Source organism: Aptenodytes patagonicus, chromosome 1 (genome assembly GCF_965638725.1).
Source record: "Aptenodytes patagonicus chromosome 1, bAptPat1.pri.cur, whole genome shotgun sequence".
NCBI lineage: Eukaryota > Metazoa > Chordata > Aves > Sphenisciformes > Spheniscidae > Aptenodytes > Aptenodytes patagonicus.
In genome coordinates this window covers 94554681-94571282 of record NC_134949.1, presented here as the reverse complement: position 1 = coordinate 94571282, position 16602 = coordinate 94554681, and the positions used below count along the sequence as shown (strand labels likewise).

Below are 16602 nucleotides of genomic sequence, written 5' to 3'. Positions count from 1 at the left end.
AGAGATAAAGCATTAAAAGGCTGGAGGATGGTTTAAAAAACAAACACACACAACCAAACCAACCAAACCCCCCAAAAAAAGCCCAACCCCACCCCCCCCCACCCCCCGACAAGCAGGTGTAGGACTTTTGGCTGGCCAGCCAGCTTGCCCAATGGCACCAGTACTTTTGGTACACAGCAGATGATACTAAAACAACCTTTCACAAAATGCTGCTGACACAGCCCTGCTGTGCTAAGTGGCCAGTCAAAAGCCTGAGGGGGAATGGGGGGGCAGGGGAAGGGGGTCAAGATGTGACATCTCATCAACCCAATTTAAAATTTGCATTGCTTTCAAGATTTTTTTTTCTTTTTTTTTTTTTTTTACGTTTGTGCTGTATTGCCTATGTAAAATCTATTCTCCTCAGGAAGGCATTGCTTTCCTTACTGCCTAGTAGGACGTTACATTATAAACTGCCAGTTTGAACATGTTCTTTCTGCCAGATTGGCTCAACATAGTTAAGTATAATTGTAGCCATTAAAGTGACGACACGGACAAGACCCTTTAAGCCTGTGTCTGCATGAACACTTGCACTAACACACACCAGCTACCAGTTTTACAGCTCTGAGTGTTGGCACTTCTGGGCTTCTGTTCCCAGTTCGGCCAAGGGCAGCTGGCCAGCACGGGTCAGGCACAACCCTCGGCGTGTGCAGGAAACTGTGCCAAGAGCAAAGAAAAAGGCCAAGCGCAGTGGAGTCTGCTCCATTGTGGGTAATAACTCTGGGTCCAGCCCCAGCCTGGAGCGCTGATACACCTGCTGCCACCGCAGGCCCCATTTCCCTGAGATGGGGCAGGTTTAATGGAGCTGCGTCAACTCCCACCGCTTCCTGCGCTACCTCGGCCAGAGCTACGTGGCCTCCCGGGGGTTAGGAGGTAATGATCCGCCCCTGCAGCACACACTGATACAGGTGAATGCTGTCCTCACCCAACTCCTGCTGACTTGCTATTAGCAACAAAAGGCACCACGCTATTTTAGTCCTCAAAAGCCCCCGATTTTGTGCAACCAATTTTCCCAGGCCAGGCTGAACAACCTCAGCTTACTTACAACCTACAGAAAACCTCTTCCTCCTCAATTAGCTTTTATTGGATTGTTGAAGATCCACGCAGACCGTACTGGCAAGGCTCGGACATCAGAACAAGCACACTACGTATTGTATAATGTGCAAAACTAGGTGCCGGCGTGTTCTCTTTATATATAATTATCTTTATGTGGGTCAGCTGCCACCCAGCTCCCAGTAAAACCAGTTAAGATCTGGCATATCTGTGGTACACAGAAAGGATCCTTCTCTCCAAGAACCTCACCCTCGGGAGCATGGCAGTGCTGGACAAGAAACACCAGAAATAAGGGCCATCCATTACCCCACTCACATGACAACACGTGGTGTTTTGCAGAAGAACCAAGACCAAAGATTTCAGCACTAGCAAGAGATTTGGGGTGCCCCCATCTTATGAAGCCGCAGCTGGAGACAGCTTGAAGAACCCCATTCTAAAAGCACCAGGTCCTTTTCTGAGGGGATCCAGGACTTGAAGGTACTTGCACCGAGCACGCAGATGGGCGTTAGGTATTCCAAAGCACTCTGTATTTTAGGAAATACAGTTACTCTCTTTCCCAGGGTCTGAGTAGAGCGTAAACCACAGAAAAGGGAGCTGTGCCTCTACAAAACATCTCAACAAGCCTCACATTTGACCTAGGGCAAGGTCAGCTTCTCTGATCCAAGCACACCTCTGGTCTCTTTACAGGGCCCAAAGGTGGCAGAGGACAAACCCACACCAGGAACGGATCTGAAACCAACCAAATGTATTTCACAGATGCCACCCAAATGCCCTTCAAATGATGCTAACATTCAGGCATGCTTACTCCTTCCGAGGGATGAAACAGGATTAAATTTAACATCAGTACTCTCCTTACGGATCCCAGGAACCATCTACCTGCTTTATAGCACGCAGCTATGCCTGCTGCAGCTCCTGTTCAGGGACAAATAACAATAATGCTCAGGAAGTAATAACGGGTGAATAACTGTGACCTTCTGGCTCTGACCCTATAAACTGCTTCACTGAGGAGGAGCTGAGAGCTGCTTCAGTTCCATGAAGTTTTGCTTCAGTCACACACGCTCTCTGCAAAACTTGTGTTAATGAAGTTGGCCGCTCCCTCTGGGCGCTTCCACGCGTTACTGCAAAGTTGCAGGAGTTAATACAGCAGGCAATAACAAAATCCAGTCTAATGCCCTGGCTGAGCACAAACGATTATCATCTGAACAATGTGTGCACTAAGAGCATGGAGAGGCCAGGCAAAATTAAAAAAAAAAAAAAAAAAAAGGAGGGGGGCGGGGAGAGAGAGAGCGCAAGAGCGAGAGAAGCAAATCGAGTGAGGCAGCCAGTCTTCCAAGAGAGAACAAAAGATCTTGGTAATAATGCAGGACCCAGCGCAGGCACAAAGTGTCCTGAAGATTTCAAGTGTAAGAATTACAGACACTTGTAATTTAATCCTCCTCCTGCCCAGAAAACAAAGCAAAAAGCAGTGCTGATGAGAGATGCCAGCTGAGCAGCTCTGGAGTCAGAGCTTCTGTCTACAGAAGGACAGACCAAGGTACACCTTGAACAGTACCAGCATATCCTACAGGCAGCATTACAGCTTCCTCAAAGAAAACCCCAGCACTTAAAGGGTACTTCAATGTTCACGGTCCATTCCCCTTGTTCCCTTGGGCTGGCAGTTTTCGATAAAAGACCCTGTTAGTATCATTCGTGGCAGAAGCAAGGGGGCTGACGGGGAGACATACTAGTAGGAAATATGCTGAGATCACACATTCACTTCTCATCCATCACCAGAAAGATGACGGCAATTTCAGTCCTTCCTCATCTCTGCCGAACCAAAACTGGCAGCTGGGAGATGGAAGGCTTTTTCACCCCTGTATTCATTTAGAGCCTGTCAGTCATCTCAGTGCCTTTCACGCAGCTGGACAGACACTCACCAGTACCCTCTCCCCAAAACCACCGCAAAACTCTGTCTTCTTGGTTCAGCGTACGTATCCAAGCACATGATCCAGAAAGTCTTTGCTGACCTAAAGTTTCAGCATCAGTACACTCTCCCTAAACACTTAGGTCTTATAATTTTTTACAGGTTATCTCAGTTTGAGGTCACTAGTAGGAATCAAAAATCTCTCCTTGCCCATTAATCTTGGTTTGTACATCAGCATGAACCTGCCAAGTCTGTTAGCAAGTGCACTTGCTAACACCTAAAATGCATTTCAGCTACAGTTCACTCAGCTGACTCGCATGACTAAATCATTAGATTGACACACTGAAAACCCATGGATTCATACCATCCTTCCAGCCACAAGCAGTCCAGAAATAAAAATGGTTGTCAAAGCTAAGAAGGTCTACTTACTCACTGTATTATTTGTTCTGAAAATAAAGAATTATTTTCCCACATAAACCTGAAGAGGGTTTAGTCCCAGGAAGTTTGTTCAAAAAAAAAAAAAGGAAAGTTAGTCACTCCTGCCTCTCTCTCAAGCGTCACGCACTGTAAGAAATAAAGCTGGTCAGGCTGTTCAAGGCAGAACAATTTGTACACATGCACTTCAACTGTCCAAGTTAATTTCTTAAGTACAACTGGGACAAAACCCCCTATGCACCAAAAAAACCCCCTTTGCAATGGAAGGTTTTATTAAAGAAACACTACAGGATAACATAGAGCGCATTCTGCTTTTATGCTATGTGCTGTTAACACAGCCACCTGAAACACTGCATATGATTATGACCAACTCTGAAAATACAGTGAAAGAGAAGGGCAAGGGAAGCTACTTGGAAATTGTACCATAAAATAAAAGATTAGAGAAATCTGAATTCCAAACAGGATGTAAATGAGAGGACGAGACAATAATTTGTTACACCACAATCAAAACACCAAGAAAGTGAGTGTTATGCTATTTACTCTTGAACGCTACAAGAAAAATAAGTGAACCCAAAAACTTATTTAAAATAACAAAGTGTTGGTTTTGCATCGTACATAACTACTGTGCTGACTCAGACCACTAATTTCTGAGGTATACATACTTGTAGACTTAATAAGAAGGTACAGGTTCACTGAATCTCCCCACTCCACAGCAGAAGCCAACTGCTCAGTAGCTGGGGCTGAACGTATTAGCCCAGGACTCTTCCACCAGGAGCTCTACTCCTCCTTTAGCAACATCTTTGGTCACCATCAGAAGAGATCACTGGCCTGGTAGAGCCACTGGAATGAAATAAAGTGAAAGGTCCTGGCTCCCATCACACGTGAAAAACTACAACAAGACAGCGAGTACTGCTTTCCCAAGGATCCCAGGCAGCTCACTGAGTCACCAGGACCACTGCGTCTGCACTTCACACTTATCTTGAGGGACACTCGTCTGCCTCAAAGTTGGGAGCTCCTGTGGAGCTCTTGTATGATGCCCTTGAACCAGTCAGCTTAGGTACAGACAAGATGCTAGGCACACCACCACAGATGTCAATGCAAGAGGCAAACATGTCCTGAACACTAGATAAAAACACTGAAAAGGGCCCCTGCTGCTAGCACCTGAAATATCGAAGTAAAGCCTGGTTTGGATGTGTTCATACAAGCCACAGGCATTGTGGGGGCTCCTTGCCAATGCTGAACTAAGGCTCTCCAGCCTACTCAGAGAGCACTGAAAGTCACGGTCCTCATGAGCTACCAGATTATGGCCAATAGAGGAGGAAGTGGTCACAGAGAGAGAACAAGAACATGTTTCCACCCACATCACAGATTCAAGCAAGGATGGAAGCAACAAGCAAATAAATGAAGTAGAAGGCAGCCAGCATTTAAAGCTCTTCCTGAGCAACCAAGATGTTCCACAGGGTAGTGTTTGGTCAGGGGACCCAACAGGCTACACCTGGCAGCAGGGCAAAAGTTATGACAGATAAGACAGTAACCAAATACCCTGAAAAAAACCCAACAAAACAAAAGCACCACCCGGTCCACAAGTAGTAGCCTTGCATGTATCATCGCGTGCCCCTGTGTAGACTGTGGCTCCCTGTGCTGATAGGAAACATCCCACCAAACTAATGGCATAAATTCCACCAGTGTAGTGCTCAAAGTACCTTCGGAGCAACGTCACTGAATCTAGAAAGCCCCATTCCCCTGTGGAACAGGTCAGTATTAAGAGGCCAAGAGCTCGTTTCAAGTCTCAGCAGCCCTCTGCGATTGCAACACACCTCTGCGTGCTAAACCATGCACCGTCATGACAGGACTAGACTCTTGACACCTGAGTGACCAAGGTCCTATTCAATAGCTGGACTGAGTAAGGCAGCTACCACAGAAAGTCCACAGTTCCTGGTTTGTGGATGGATAGTCTCGGCACACTGTCCCTCCCTAGCAGAACAGCAGTAACTACCACTGGCACCAACGTGGAAGGAAACTTGCCCACTTAGCAACTCTGGCCACATAAGAGAATTGGCTCTTGCTCAGAGACTGGCCTACACATCTTGGTATATCTCAGATAGACTTGTAGATGTATCATTCCTGCCTATATGCCAATGCACTTAGGGTTAAAGACGAAGAGGGAGAATCCAGCTCTTACTGAAACCAGAAGATGCTCGGTGACTTCAGGGAGCCCTAGACTACAGCCAACACCCTTTCAAGGTGACCACTGCCACCTTGTTCTGTGTTTGCACAGCTGCTAGCACAAGATCATCACAGTCAGTGCCTAAGCCCTCAGTATTATCACAAGACAAAACCAATACTGACATGACGCTACACTTTGAATAATTAGTTATTATTACTTATGAAAGAAGAAGTGGTTTCTAGAGCTTGTTAAACTCTTAACTCAAGATATCCCATGGTGTTAGCAACTATGAGAGAGAGGAAGTCTTGTTCACAGTCTTCTATCCATATTAACACGTTTGGCTTTGCTTTTTCCTCCCATGTTCCACAAACATTTCAACACATGTATGCAGATAGCTGACTTAAATTCTCCTCTTAATTACTGCTAGTTTACAGTAGTCAGTCAAGGAGGTTGCGCTGATGAGGGAAGGGGTAAACCCTACACAGAAAGTACCGATACAGTTTATCATTTGCCTATTTGACCTCTGAGAGAGAGGTGGGAGGTGCAACTGGCTGAGGTCAATAATAGGAATCCACATAAAAATATATTATATAACAACAACCTGCTATGCCACCTTGACACTCACAAGTCTATGGGGCCAGATGGGATCCACCCAAGAGTGCTGAGGGAGCTGGTGGAGGAGCTTGCCAAGCCACTCTCCATCATTTATCAGCAGTCCTGGTCAACTGGGGAGGTCCCGGACGACTGGAGGCTTGCCAATGTGACACCCATCTACAAGAAGGGCTGGAAGGAGGATCCAGAGAACTACAGGCCTGTCAGCCTGACCTCAGTGCCGGGGAAGATTATGGAGCGGTTCATCTTGAGGGCGCTCACAAAGCATGAGCGGGACAACCAGGGGATCAGGCCCAGCCAGGCCGGGTTCACGAGAGGCAGGTTCTGCTTGACCAACCTGATCTCCTTCTATGACCAGGGGACCCGCCTAGTGGATGAGGGAAAGGCTGTGGATGTGGTCTACCTGGACTTCAGTAAGGCCTTTGACACTATCTCCCACAGCATTCTCCTAGAGAAGCTGGCGGCTCATGGCTTAGACAGGTGTACTCTGCGCTGGGTCAAAAACTGGCTGGACGGCTGGGCCCAGAGAGTTGTGGTGAATGGAGTTACATCCAGTTGGCGGCCGGTCACGAGCGGTGTTCCCCAGGGCTCAGTGTTGGGGCCGGTCTTGTTCAATATCTTTATCAATGATCTGGATGAGGGGATCGAGTGCACCCTCACTAAGTTTGCAGACGACACCAAGTTGGGCGGGAGTGTTGATCTGCTCGAGGGTAGGAAGGCTCTGCAGAGGGACCTGGACAGGCTGGATCGATGGGCCGAGGCCAACTGTATGAGGTTCAACAAGGCCAAGTGCCGGGTCCTGCACTTCGGCCACAACAACCCCATGCAGCGCTACAGGCTTGGGGAAGAGTGGCTGGAAAGCTGCCCAGCAGAAAAGGACCTGGGGGTGGTGGTTGACAGCCGGCTGAACATGAGCTGGCAGTGTGCCCAGGTGGCCAAGAAGGCCAATGGCATCCTGGCCTGTATCAGAAATAGTGTGGCCAGCAGGAGTAGGGAAGTGCTCGTGCCCCTGTACTCGGCACTGGTGGGGCTGCACCTCGAATACTGTGTTCAGTTTTGGGCCCCTCACTACAAGAAGGACGTTGAGGTGCTGGAGCGTGTCCAGAGAAGGGCAATGAAGCTGGTGAAGGGTCTGGAGAACAAGTCTTATGAGGAGCGGCTGAGGGAACTGGGACTGTTTAGCCTGGAGAAGAGGAGACTGAGGGGAGACCTCATCGCTCTCTACAACTACCTGAAAGGAGGTTGTAGCGAGGTGGGTGTCCACCTCTTCTCCCAAGTAACTAGCGATAGGATGAGAGGAAATGGCCTCAAGTTGCACCAGGGAAGGTTTAGATTGGACATGAGGAAAAATTTCTTTACTGAAAGAGTGGTTAAACATTGGAACAGGCTGCCCAGGGAAGTGGTTGAGTCCCCATCCCTGGAAGTATTTAAAAGACGTGTAGATGAGGCGCTTAGGGACATGGTTTAGTGGGCATGGTGGTGTTGGGTTGACGGTTGGACTCGATGATCTTAGAGGTCTTTTCCAACCTTAATGATTCTATGATTCTATATTTGCATCACACAGCAGTGTGTGCTACAGGACAACACTCCTCTTACCCAAACCCCCAAAAAGGTGCAGGACCCCTTGCTCAAGAAATGAAAGGAGATTCTGAGCTTCTACGTGATCATGTAACTACAGTGTCCCCTTACTGCTTTTGCTGTATAAGCTATTCCCCTGGGCTTTCACTTCTTTGCTGTAGTCTACCCATCATGCAGCTGAGTTGCAGCTAAATTGTTGCTATGCTTCAGCTGGAGGAAGAGGGCTAATGGAAAGAGGACCTGGGCTTTTTGGTTCAAAATGAGAACATGCCAAGGGAAAGAAGGCAGCAGCCTCAAAGACACAAACTGGGCCTCAGATGAGTTATCAAGAAGTGTCATGCCTTCTCTCTGCCTTGACCTCCCCTCCACAAAATTACCTTGCTCAGCGCAACATGAACACGTGCCAAAAGCCAAGCCCTGTTTATCACGTAGGTTACCTTCAGGATCAGGTGAAACTTAAAGAGCTTTGGGAGCTGCTTGGTTCACACTCGTTAACTTCTCTCTGGCACTTATAAACCTCAGACTTGGCAGAACAAGGGGCAACTGGACCTCAGATCTTACCCAGAAGTGGAAGCACAAGAGCTGAACTATTTCACAACTCTGTTTAAACAAGTTTCTAGTTTAGTTTGCCTGTCTGGCCCACAAGTATAATAATTATACAACCTATGTTCAAAATTAGGCTGCAAGTGACCTAATACCACCATAATTTATTTTTTTTCAAGAAGAGAAATCACCAACATGCGTTCAAAATCCATCCCTCTATTTTAATTTTAATTTCTCTTCAGACAGACCTAGGCAAAAAGATTACTTACTTCTCTGTACAAGTATATATACAGCATCAGGAAACATTGTGAGACAGAATTCCAGTGCTGGCTAACATCCTCTGATATGCAAAAACACCACCAAATAAGATGAAGTTTTCCTACACTCCAGATTCTTTCCAACCTGTTCCCACAGCTGTTGGATAAAAAGTCTTAGAAAGTTAAAATGGAGAAGCACTTGAATCATAATAACCATTATCTGACAGATCATTCTGTACCAGGAGAGACTGAAATTTTCAACTGACAGACAAAAATAGCTACTGCTTAGATGAAAACTTGCAAGAAAACCCACCAAAAACCAACCTCACCCAAACCCTCCAATTTTTTATTTCTTTTCACTGGAGATGATTAAAAGCATCTTACCCTGGATTATGCAGCTCAGTATGGGCCCCTAATAAAAGACTTCATTGCAAAATTGCCGTATGACTGAGTGAAACAATGGCTTCTTTATTAATATTTTAAAGACTCCCGAGAGAAATGCTGTACAGCTGAAATGCCCTCAGTGAAAGGTTCATTGCCATGCTATGCACTTCTGCTGTGTAATGTTTTACAAGCTGCGCTGCCCTGTGAATGGGGAGAGTTAGTTCTCAGCTGGTAGAGGCAGCTTGCATAATACCAGACAAGTTAATCGGTAACAAGCAATGCAGGAGACCTTTGTTCCGAGTGTGACATACACAAATTCCACACTAAGCACATTGACGCTTCTGAGAGTTACTCATTGACATGCTTTATTAAATTGCTTGGACTATACCTTGATGCACCAAAAAGATTAGTTTAACAGAGCTGCATCCCTCTGATGCCTTCCATCCTAAACTGTTGCACTGTAACCTCAACCCACGGATCAGCTCACTACTGGTACGAAGGCATTTCCAGGGTGGATGATAGCAAGCACCTTGCAGCACGCCCATGTGTCAAGACAATGGCAGTGAGCAGGCAAGGAAGCAGCAAACAGAAAAACGCAAGTTGGCAGTCAGCAGAGCGCTTCTGTAACAGGACTCTGTTCTTACAGAAATGGTCATGGGAAGCATTTGTCGTGTCCCTCCACTGCAAGGCAAGTGCCCCCCTGTCCACTCTGAACAGCTTGCTAAAACACTACCCTCCCCCCAGCCTCCCTGAATAAAGGCAATGGGGAAGGAGGCACAAGGCGTGCTTCTCCTGGCACTAGTTGGAATGCCAGACCAAGGACAGCTGGCTTCTAGCAGGTGGAAGACATGCTGCACCAAAAGCCCAGGAGCACCACGGCTCTTAACACTCGTCAGAGCATTTAGTTAACATCAAGTCTGAGGAAAACGATGCTGGTTTTCATCGCCCACAGCACTTGTCTGGACAAAACACATCTGCTGAACTGGCCCGTCCTGTCACCGCTTATTGTACGATATCACCTCCCATCTCCCCAAGGCTGGATCCAGCCAGCTGAACTTCCAGTGCCAGAACTTGTGCGAGTCTCCGTCCGTCAGACTGCCATAGCTGATCTGTACAGCTAGATGATATTACTCATTTGCTTAAATGCCTTAGAAGCAGTAAGCCAGTCTCACTGGTGCGAGGCTGAGCAAGGGAAAGAAGAGCTTCCAGCAGTACGTTGCACAGTCTGCCAGTCCCCAGACTCGCTCTCGAACACCACTGCACAGCTGAAATTCACAGAAGTGATAGGGAAAAAAACAACCATCATGACAGCTCTCAGAAGACAAACAAAACACGCTCTTCTTTGATAACAGCAAAATCATCCCCCTTCAATAGGTTATTTTCATGTCTGTGGATGCTACAAATAGCTTTGAGGCAAGGGAGAAGGCCAGCAAACGATACTCAAGGAGGTACTTGCTACTGCCTGGCTGGAAAGCTGCCCGCAACACTGAAAACTGACACATGTCCCTCCACAGTCCCAATCCCCAAGGTGGAGCCTGACGGCACCCGGCAGCCATGCGAAGGCATGCATGCAGCACCCTGAGGAGTCAGTGGAAAGAGCGCCCATGGGGACGCAAGACTGAGAAGGCAGTTGGCACATCCTCCACTCCCATGAAAACTGACTTAACAGCCCACCTTCCTCTGCTGTTTCACACATAGCCTACCAGACATGCAAAGGCACACGTAAGCACGCTCCTGCAGCAATTGCCACGTTATTGTCCACTACAAGAATTAGTCACCTAATAACAGCATCTTCCTCAGCAACAGGGAGAAGGTTATTTCACCCAGAACTCAAATTTTACCCATCCCACAGCAAATCCTTTTTCATGCATATCTTACTGAGGGCAGCATCTTCTCCCTCTATGTATAAGTACACACACACACATATACATGTATGACTATCAAGCATTTTTTAATTATCCAAAGAAACCCCATGAGACTGACTGCCCAAACACGATGGCATAGGAACATAAAGCTAGCGTGGATGGCTCAGACACAGCAGCTTGCACCTCAATGGAGAGACCTTTCAGATTACCCCAGACGCGTGCAGTCTATCATCCCCGGAGTGTTTTGCTGCAGTACAAATGCCCTTATGGAACTGCTCACAAAAAAAACCCCAAACCTTGAACTGCACAGTGTGAGCAACAATTTACAGGCAGAGCGTGCCAAAACCCAGAAATACTGGTTTTGTTATAACTGCAGGTCTAGGCTACCAGTTTTTTAATGATTGCAGATTATGTGGATTCCTGCATAATCTGAAAGGTACTCAGCCACTTGAGACCCAATGAACTGAGGTGTGTGTACAGCACCACCTCCTGTGGGAAGTTTTATTCACTGTACTTCCAGTGATGTGAACAAGGCCTTCACTGACTGATTTTTAATTTGCCTTCACTTCTTTAAGGAGGCACATAAACCATGAAGTCTGGTAGCCACAACACCTTGGATCAAGTACTTCAATTAAAACTAGTCCAGGAATGACTAACTTCAAGGAAACTTGTTTTGTCTAGAGAATGATGATTCATCAGATCCAATGGTTTGCAAGCTTCTATTTCAACAAGATATTTATCAGAAATGTTCCTCAGGTCAAAGACAGTGAGTTGAGAAACAGAATCATCTTTCATCATGTGTACATGAAAGACACAAGTGCAAAACCGTCTCTAGTCTGTTAAATAGAGCACTTACTTGGCATACAAAACATGCATGTTCCAGTCCTTGCTCTACCTGACTCAGAAGGAAAGTGAGTACTGTAATTCTTTGCTTGCTCCAAATAGTACCTGCTTTATATAAAATAGAAAAAAAACTGACGAGAGGTAGAGCAGTACCTGCTTTGGATGTGGGAAACAAATGCAAATCCCTGCTCTGAATGAATGTCCTAAGCAACATCAGTTGATCAGAAAAATTAAGAAACTGCTGGTTTAGCCTTCGCTTATGAAACCCCATCATCTCATAAATACTCCATTGCTATCAGACTCCCTTCTCTATTTCCTCCTTTCTTTCCTCTCCCCTTTAAAATAGGAAACTGATGACAAGGCTGAGAAAACGGACTGTTCTGAGCTATTCGTGTCTATCCATTGTCACTTGTGAAAATACATTTTGTACTGATATGAGGACACACAAGTCTATGAAGTGAATAATAAGTGCCTGACCCAGTAAGTCAAAGAGATCATCCAAGATGCTTCTCAGGGCAATATTCACCCTTCTCCTGTATCACTAAACTAGGAATAAAAGAAGCAGTTACAGCTTTACAACTGAAAATACACTGATTTTTCCATTGCGACCAGTTGTGTTTTAGGCTCAACTGCATCTCCCCTCCTCTCTTGAGCCAAAGTGAGTTATTCATTAATTCTGGTATGCTTTAGTCACTGCCTAAAACGTGAAGTAGTTTGTAGAACAAAGACAGGAGTTAAGGGTCAAACTGGTGGGAGCAAGTGCTGGTATTTGCTTTTGGGGTTTGTTTGTTTGTTTGTTTGTTTGAGGTTTTTTTTAAGATTAAAAGTGAACTTTCCTTTTTCCAGGTCCACGGAAAAGACGTCTAACAAAAAACCATTGAAAAACTGCTCTACTACATTAATTAAATATAATGTTCTAAAACTAGGTGCACAAGCTGACCCTTACTTAGTTAATTAGTCCTTGCTGTTCCTGAGACAGCATTGTTCTCTCTCCTTTCCCCGAGTACTACTTGGTCATGATTTTTGAGTGAAAGGTCACTACCTTGCCCTTCCAAGTCACTGTCAACTAAGTATGAACCACCAAAGTCACCTAGAGTTTGGCTATTAACTTCAGCAAGCGTTTGATCTAGCCCTCTATCACCTATCTCATCTCCTCTAAGAAGTCTCCATTTGTGGACAATCAGACAGCAGCTGCCATCGCAAACACTTTTCAACTTTCAGTTAGATCTTAAACTGCGGGTGATGAAAACTGCAGAGAAGGGTGGAGACAAACAAACAAACAAAAACCAAACCAAACAAAAAACACCCCTACAAAACACCAAAACCAACCAACCAACCCACCCCTGAAAAACACTGCCAACGTTTACATAGTGGGAATTGGGGGGAAAAAGAAAGTGTTAGAAATACTGTGTCATTATTTGTAATAATGATTCTGCAGTTTGCTTTCTAAATTTTGTTGCATTTAGTATTTTATTTTGGAGAAGAGCAATACAAATCAGAAGATCTCCATACAGAATTTCAGAGCCACACGCTTTCATGCAAAAATTTGAAAAGTGGCTTAGCCAAGCTCAGATAAAATCAGCACCAGAGTTAGAAATGAAACTCTGGAGTTCCTAGCTCTTGTGCCTGAATTCAGATTGCCAAACTTACCTTTCATCAGCAAAACAGGAGTGCAAGAATTTGCATATAGGCTGGTTTTTGGAGCTATACTGGGTAGTAACTGCAGCAGAGTATTAACACTATACAAAAACCAATGCCATCTGAAGAAAGGAAAGAGACTGCTAGGGATGCATTAATTTTATTTGGGGTTTTAAAAAGGATCCTTCATCTTTGTAGTATAAATCTAGTAGGTCAGATTTCTCTCTGACATTTACTCCAGACTCCTCCTCTACTAATCGGTTGTCCTACAATGATACTGTAAAGCTTTTATAGCAACAGCAGCATTAACATCTCAGCAACATCTCCTACCAGAACATGGGCATAACGAACACACACTAACTCCATATCAAAAGAAGCAAGTTCCACTGCGCCAACATAGCCAAGGTCATTCTCCTCAATGACAAGTGCCTTACCTATCTCTGAATTCACCTCCTCCGAGGCTGAGAATAATGGCTCTGTTAAACTCAGTAGATTAAAATATTCAGTTATCCATTAAAGAATGAAAACATTCACTACCATTTACTGAACAGCATACTACTTAAAAATGTTAGTCTGGCTCAGTTTCCTTCTATGGTTGTCTTGCATGCCAGACAATCACTCTGCTCATACAGCGCTGTTACAGCTATTGGGGCTGAGACGGGAGAAAGGTCTGGTTTCTGCCTGCCAGCAAATGAGACCTCTGTGACTGGATCTGAGCTCCTCTCACAGAAAAGCACACTGTGAAAAAAGTCTTTCCCAAGGATGATCTCTGTGTATACTGTGTCATTTCTTTTTCATCAGTTGTGACAAGCCCTTGCACGTAAGCAAATTCAGGTTTTTATTTTGCTTACCTAAGTTTTCAGGCAACTACATTTCTTACAGAACAAAATCTAAAGATACTCCAAGAATTAAAGTGCTAGCAGTAAAAAGCCTTCTATAGTTTACATTACAATGCTCATTTGCCAAACAATCAGAATGAAACATTCACTGCTTTATTTACTCATTAAAGAACATTGGTCAATGTCCTTTACAACTGCTGGCTTAACCTGGGCTGTTATAGAAGAAACTATAGACAGATGAAGAGCCCAATTCTGTGTACAACTATGCCTACAGTAAAAAAAGATTTTAGACCCCTCTCCCAAAAACATACAATCAATACATGACTGTTAAAACGACCAGTCTGCAATGGGAACTGCAAAGCGTGTAGTCAGAGTAATACCAGATCAAGAACTTAGCTTATGATTCAGCTGTGGGATTCAAAGGACAAACACATATAGTGGAGACCTTGAGAAAGAACTCCAGCCTCAATTTTTGTTTTGGAGAAGCAATTCAACAGCTTTGTCCCACCCACCTCACATACAGCAGCTGTAAACTCAATTTAAACAACCAGAAAAATGGGGTTCTACCTGCTTTGCACCAGCATAAAGGAGACAGACTGTGGACACGAGAGAGAGAGAGAGAGAATTCTGCTGAAGTACTAAAATGTTCTGTGAGTGTTCGTGAGACTTTCGTTTTTCCCTTGCAGGCTATACCTTTTTTCCTGCTGCCATTGAAAAGCCATGACTGAAGGATTTTAGGCATGTGGTGACAAATACCTGTTTGCTTGTTTAAATCCAGCCCCTTTGGGCAGAAACTAGAAGTTGTCAACTTTTAATGACAGCTTGGAAATGGTTTAAAAAGCTGCAACTTTGTTGATACTGCCTGCCATTCTCAGTGCTGAATTTCACTAGTCTATTCCTTAAACTAGATGCCATTTCCTGGCAAAGAGCACTTTAACCCACAGATCTGATTTTATTTCATGAAGGGAGATGGTGATGCAGTTAGCTTTTCCTCTCCCCTCAATGAAAACACCATTTTGGCAGTGTAAAATTATCCAAGCTAGGAAAACTCTTGCTGCTCCATCATTCTGCTATAGTCAGACAGCAAAACACTCACAAATACATGTAGACAGTAAAAACAGAAGCTATGCGTGCGCTGGAAAAACATCTGCATTGATGCAGAGATCCATCCAAGATACGCTTACACACCACTTCAACCAGCTTGGTACAGACCTTAGTTTTGAGGCATGGAATTAAGTGAGTGAGCTGCTTCTGGTTTTCATAGTGAGTACTTCTGTCTTTATAAACTCCCTTAATTTAATATTTTCCCATTTTACTGGGCTTTAATGAAAGCATACAAAGCCAAAATCAGATAATAATTAGTAAGTTAATATAAAACACAGGAAATACCAACTGATGTGCATAATTATGTCTGTCTACAAATAAACCTGGACCCTGTCCGGAGAATTTGAATCCCTAGTGCCTGTAATATTCCAGGCCCCAGACAAGCTCACTGTAGAGACAATCCAGATCAGGAGTCATGGTGGTTATCCAAGAAAGGGCTAAGAAGGTGTCCCTGCAGAAGCACTGTTAGGTGCTGATATCCAGTCCCAAGGACACATTCAGCCAAAGAGAAGACTCTTGACTTTCATTTCATTAAATACTTCATTGTACTATATTCACTCAAGAAAACTGCATGGATGAATTTTTTACAGTATCAGAATTAACCGAGTTAAATGCCCTTAAACTCTTTGCTTTTGTTTCTAGTTGATCGCTGGTCTCCAACACAGCTAACTCCACATATAAAACACTTCAACAGCTTAAAACAGTGTCAAGTACAGCTTTTCACTTTAAAACTTCCTATGATATAAAAAAAGCACATGTTTGTCTAGCAGGTCTTACCTCCAAAAGTCCATCTTCAGGTAGATCTGTGCAGTGGACAGCATTCTGAATCTTGTTCTTCCCAAAGACAGCACGCAGCGTTCCAGGTCGGAGATGACGGGCTATTTCCTATTGAACAAAAGAAAACCAGAAGACCTTTGTGAACCACACTGTTCCTTTATATCGTGGATGCAATAGAATCTTATAAAGTAAAACATTATTGTGCTATCAATATGTGTGGGGTACAGTATAAAAGAAAATGAAGAGGGAAATTCCAGCTTGCACTACATACATACACAACAGCTGAAAAACCGTGACGAAGATTGTGAGAACTAACTGCTTGAAATTGTGCCAATCAAGCCACCTCAGGTGAAATGCAGGATCCTTCATGTTACACATACACCTGCCTGGCACTTATATTAATACAATTAGCTCATGTTAACACCTTCGCAGCTCTCAAGCACAGAATGTGCTGTCCTTAGTGACCAGACACAAGTGCACCAGCTTGCAGACTGCCTCCCATAACACTGGACTATTTTGCCTCAGAACCTGACATTTGTGAAGCCCAGCTACTGAACAGCCTCTTGGT

General features: G+C 44.7%; 1 protein-coding gene across 2 annotated transcripts in view; it reads right to left on the bottom strand.

Annotated features, from left to right (window-relative positions):
* NME7 (NME/NM23 family member 7) overlaps positions 1-16602 on the bottom strand; it is a 93017-nt gene that overhangs the window by 1899 nt on the left and 74516 nt on the right. For both annotated transcript variants that reach the window (XM_076349422.1, XM_076349432.1), the window contains one exon: positions 16035-16142. In XM_076349422.1, the coding sequence (XP_076205537.1) occupies positions 16035-16142 (108 nt within the window). The remainder of the gene's footprint in view (positions 1-16034; positions 16143-16602) is intronic.